The sequence below is a fragment of the Myotis brandtii genome, unplaced genomic scaffold (genome assembly GCF_000412655.1).
Source record: "Myotis brandtii unplaced genomic scaffold, ASM41265v1 scaffold799, whole genome shotgun sequence".
Taxonomy (NCBI): Eukaryota; Metazoa; Chordata; class Mammalia; order Chiroptera; family Vespertilionidae; genus Myotis; species Myotis brandtii.
The window spans coordinates 150853-154641 of NW_005371215.1; the positions used below are offsets into that span (position 1 = coordinate 150853).

The 3789-nt window shown below is 39.2% G+C and overlaps 1 protein-coding gene across 1 annotated transcript; it reads left to right on the top strand.

The window, feature by feature from the left end:
* Positions 1-1016: 1016 nt before the first annotated feature.
* On the top strand, positions 1017-1940 carry LOC102258001 (olfactory receptor 7A5-like). Its single transcript, XM_005883696.1, has one exon. It carries the CDS (start codon positions 1017-1019, stop codon positions 1938-1940), a length of 924 nt encoding a protein of 307 aa, XP_005883758.1.
* Positions 1941-3789: the final 1849 nt, after the last annotated feature.

The window sequence follows — 3789 nt, forward strand, 5'->3', positions numbered from 1 at the left end:
GCGACCAGTTGAACAATCAGTCACTTAGGCTTTTATACATATAGATGTGACTCTAAAGTTAAGAGAAGGTAACAAGGAGGAGATCCTTTTCAATTCACTGGATGCTTCTGCAACCAGATTAATAAAGTGCAACATTTACCTAGTGTGCACAAGGCACCCTCAATGACTTGAAGTTTCAACAGCAACATGCAGGATACCTTGTTTCTTACTATTTTCTGACACCATCTCTCACCCTGCTCTGCCTTGCTTATTCCCCCAGATATACTGGGTCATTTTGAGCATTGATTTTGTGAAACAAGCATCTTCCTCAGGGCCTTTGCACTGGCTGATCCTTTTGTCTGCCAAGAACATCCATCTTAGTCTCCTGCTTATTCTTCGTTGAGGTGTCTGTTTAACTGTCATCTGTTGGCAGGTCTTGGCTAAACTCTATAAAAATGAACACCTCTATGCATTCTCTTCATTTAATGTTATTTACTTTTCTTTATAGCATCTTCACCATTAGATATGTGATATTATCATTTTTATTTGATTAATTTTTTTGTCATTAGTTTATAGAGACTTTTCTTTTTCAGCATTGCATATTGTGAACAGTGCCTGGAACATGGTCTATAGTCAAGATACAGGATATTCCCCTACCCCCAAAAATGTGTACACACTGTACAATCTGATAGCTGGATTTTATAAATTAAATGCATTTTAATAAATACTACCTTTATTATTAGTCAAAGTGTGGGTTACATTTTTTGGGACATCCTATATATACCTCAAGTGAATGAAAGATATCCTCAATAAAACAGCAATATACATTATGTTTGAAGAATTCAATGATGGGAAAAAAGGAAATTCTAATGAGAAATGGCAATAGAGATGACTTAATGGAAACTAGATCATATACCAAATATAAAAATTATTATCCTGATTCTAAAATGTAAATGTGTCATTTATTCTCAGTTACTAATGCTTGCTAATGTGAAAACTAGTTATTCCATTTTTTTTTTGGTAGTCACTTCTGACACATGGAACCAGGCAACGGTACACAAATTTCAGAATTTCTTCTTCTGGGACTTTCAGAGAAGCTAGAACTGCAGCCCCTCATATTTGGGCTTTTCCTCTCCATGTACCTGGTCACTGTGTTGGGAAACCTGCTCATCATCCTGGCTGTCAGCTCAGACTCCCACCTCCACACACCCATGTACTTCTTCCTCTCCAACCTGTCCTTGGTAGACATCAGTTTCACCTCCACCACCATCCCAAAGATGCTATGGAACATCCAGACACAGAGCAAAGTCATCACCTATGAAGGCTGCATCACCCAGATATATTTTTATATCCTCTTTGCAGTGTTGGACAACTTTATCCTGACCGTGATGGCCTATGACAGGTATGTGGCCATTTGCCACCCCCTGCACTACTTGGTCATTATGAACCCCAAGCTCTGTGGACTGCTGATTCTGGTGTGCTGGATCCTGAGTGCCCTACATTCCTTATTACATAACTTAATGGTGTTGGGTCTGTGCTTCTGCTCAGACTTAGAAATCCCCCACTTTTTCTGTGAACTCAATCGGGTGCTCCAACTTGCCTGTTCTGACACTTTTCTTAACAACATTTTGATTTATTTTTTAACTCTGCTGCTGGGCTTTGGACCCCTTGCTGGAATCTTTTACTCATACTCTAGAATCGTTTCCTCCATATGTGCAATTCCATCAGCTCAGGGGAAGTATAAAGCATTTTCTACCTGTGCATCTCACCTCTCAGTTGTCTCCTTATATTATGGTTCAGTCCTAGGTGTTTACCTCAGCTCTGCTGCTTCCCAGAGCTCACACTCAAGTGCAACAGCCTCGGTGATGTACACCGTGGTCACACCCATGCTGAACCCCTTCATCTACAGTCTCAGGAACAATGACATAAAGAGGGCCCTAGAAAGATTCTTTGGCAGGTAAGCTAACTGTAGCAATCTGAAGAAGTGCCCATGAAAGCAGGATTCAAAGCCTCAGAGCCTGATGTTCTGACACAAATAAAGCCAGTCTTTGGCCCATACATAATTTTCATTTACCTGATGAGTTAACATGAATTACTCTAGCATAATTTATTCTTTTATGACATATCATTCCAAGTAATTTTCTATTGTTTTCCTCAAAGAATAGTCATGAATTATCCTATTTCTATAGACAAAATGCACTTGGCTACTAAGGGCATTTGCATAATATTTTAATATATTTTATTGATTTTTTACAGAGAGGAAGGGAGAGGGATAGAGAGTTAGAAACATCGATGAGAGAGAAACATCGATCAGCTGCCTCCTGCACACCCCCTACTGGGGATGTGCCTGCAACCAAGGTACATGCCCTTGACCGGAATCGAACCTGGAACCTTTCAGTCCACAGGCCGACGCTCTATCCACTGAGCCAAACTGGTTAGGGTGCATAATTTTATTGTACAGGAAAATCTGAGACCCCAGTTTTCATTTATATGTTCATCATCATTTTCTATAGCACTATCATTATTGTTCTCCTTGATAATGTAGACTTTAACATGCTAGTATATTTTATAGCTCATCTCCTGGTTTTATAGTCTTCATTCAGCTGTGTATCCTCATGCTTATCATATCCACTGGCAAAAATTGACTATCTAACTCATGTTTCCAAGAAGCGTCTACATGGAAATACAGTGGGGCCTTGACTTACGAGTGTCCTGACTAACGAGTTTTTTTGAGATAGGATCCGTCTTTCTCGGCTGATTTTTTGCTTTGAGTTGCAAGCTCAAAAAAATTCGGGTTGCGAGCCAGCTTCAGATACCCCACTGCTAGTTGGTGCAGCGAACGTCACAGTGATTTGACATATGAGTAATTTGAGTTATGAGCTCCGTCACGGAATGAATTAAACTCTTAAGTCAAGGCCCCACTGTATAAATTTTAATAGACTGATCTAATATGGTTAGAGTCTTAAGTGTTCTTAAATATGATGAAGCAAAAATAAACATACAACTTATTACTACTCAAAATTTTTTTTCATGGCATACATCTACTCATTGAAGTGTGGATATGATGTCTATGGGAAGGGTCCTTATTCACTGGGGTGAAAAATTACCTGAAGTGTTTTATGTGCCTTTTTTGAACTATTTTCCTGTTTCTGATGAAAAACTTTCAATGTGCTCCCTAAAATGTGCCTCCTTCTAGTGCTCTAAGCTAATATCTCCCCTTTTCTAAACTTTTTCAAATTCACCAAAGGGAGTGAACAATCTCAATATCAGACAATAATCTCCTTTATACTCAGGAATATCTTCAATCTTTATTACCAAAGGATGGATCACACAGGAGTTGAAATCCTGCCCAGTCACGTGAATATGCATCACAAAATTTCCTGCAAAAACATTCATGTCTTTCCACCCAGCCCTGACTACCTGGAAGGGAGCCTCAGTGGAGGCACTTCTATACAGTTATCTGAAATGCATTTGAATAACAGAATGATTGTGAGTGCTGTCCTCAAATATCAGTACAAATGCCAAAAGTAAGAAGTAGCAGATTACTATCATTTCCCTCAGTTCTGTTGACTTTGATTATAGGATCAATTCATTATTGCTATATATCAAGGCATCATAAAGGCAAATGGTTTACTATAATTACTTTATTTTCTAGTGGGTTTGTATACTGGGGTGGGCGTTCTATTCTCTGCTGGTCTCTTCATGATTCTGTAGTAAGTTACCCCAACTGGGCTTTCTAATGTATTAGGGGCTCAGCTATGGTGACTGACTAGGGAGAACTTGGCTGGAATAAATGAGCTCTGTCCACCT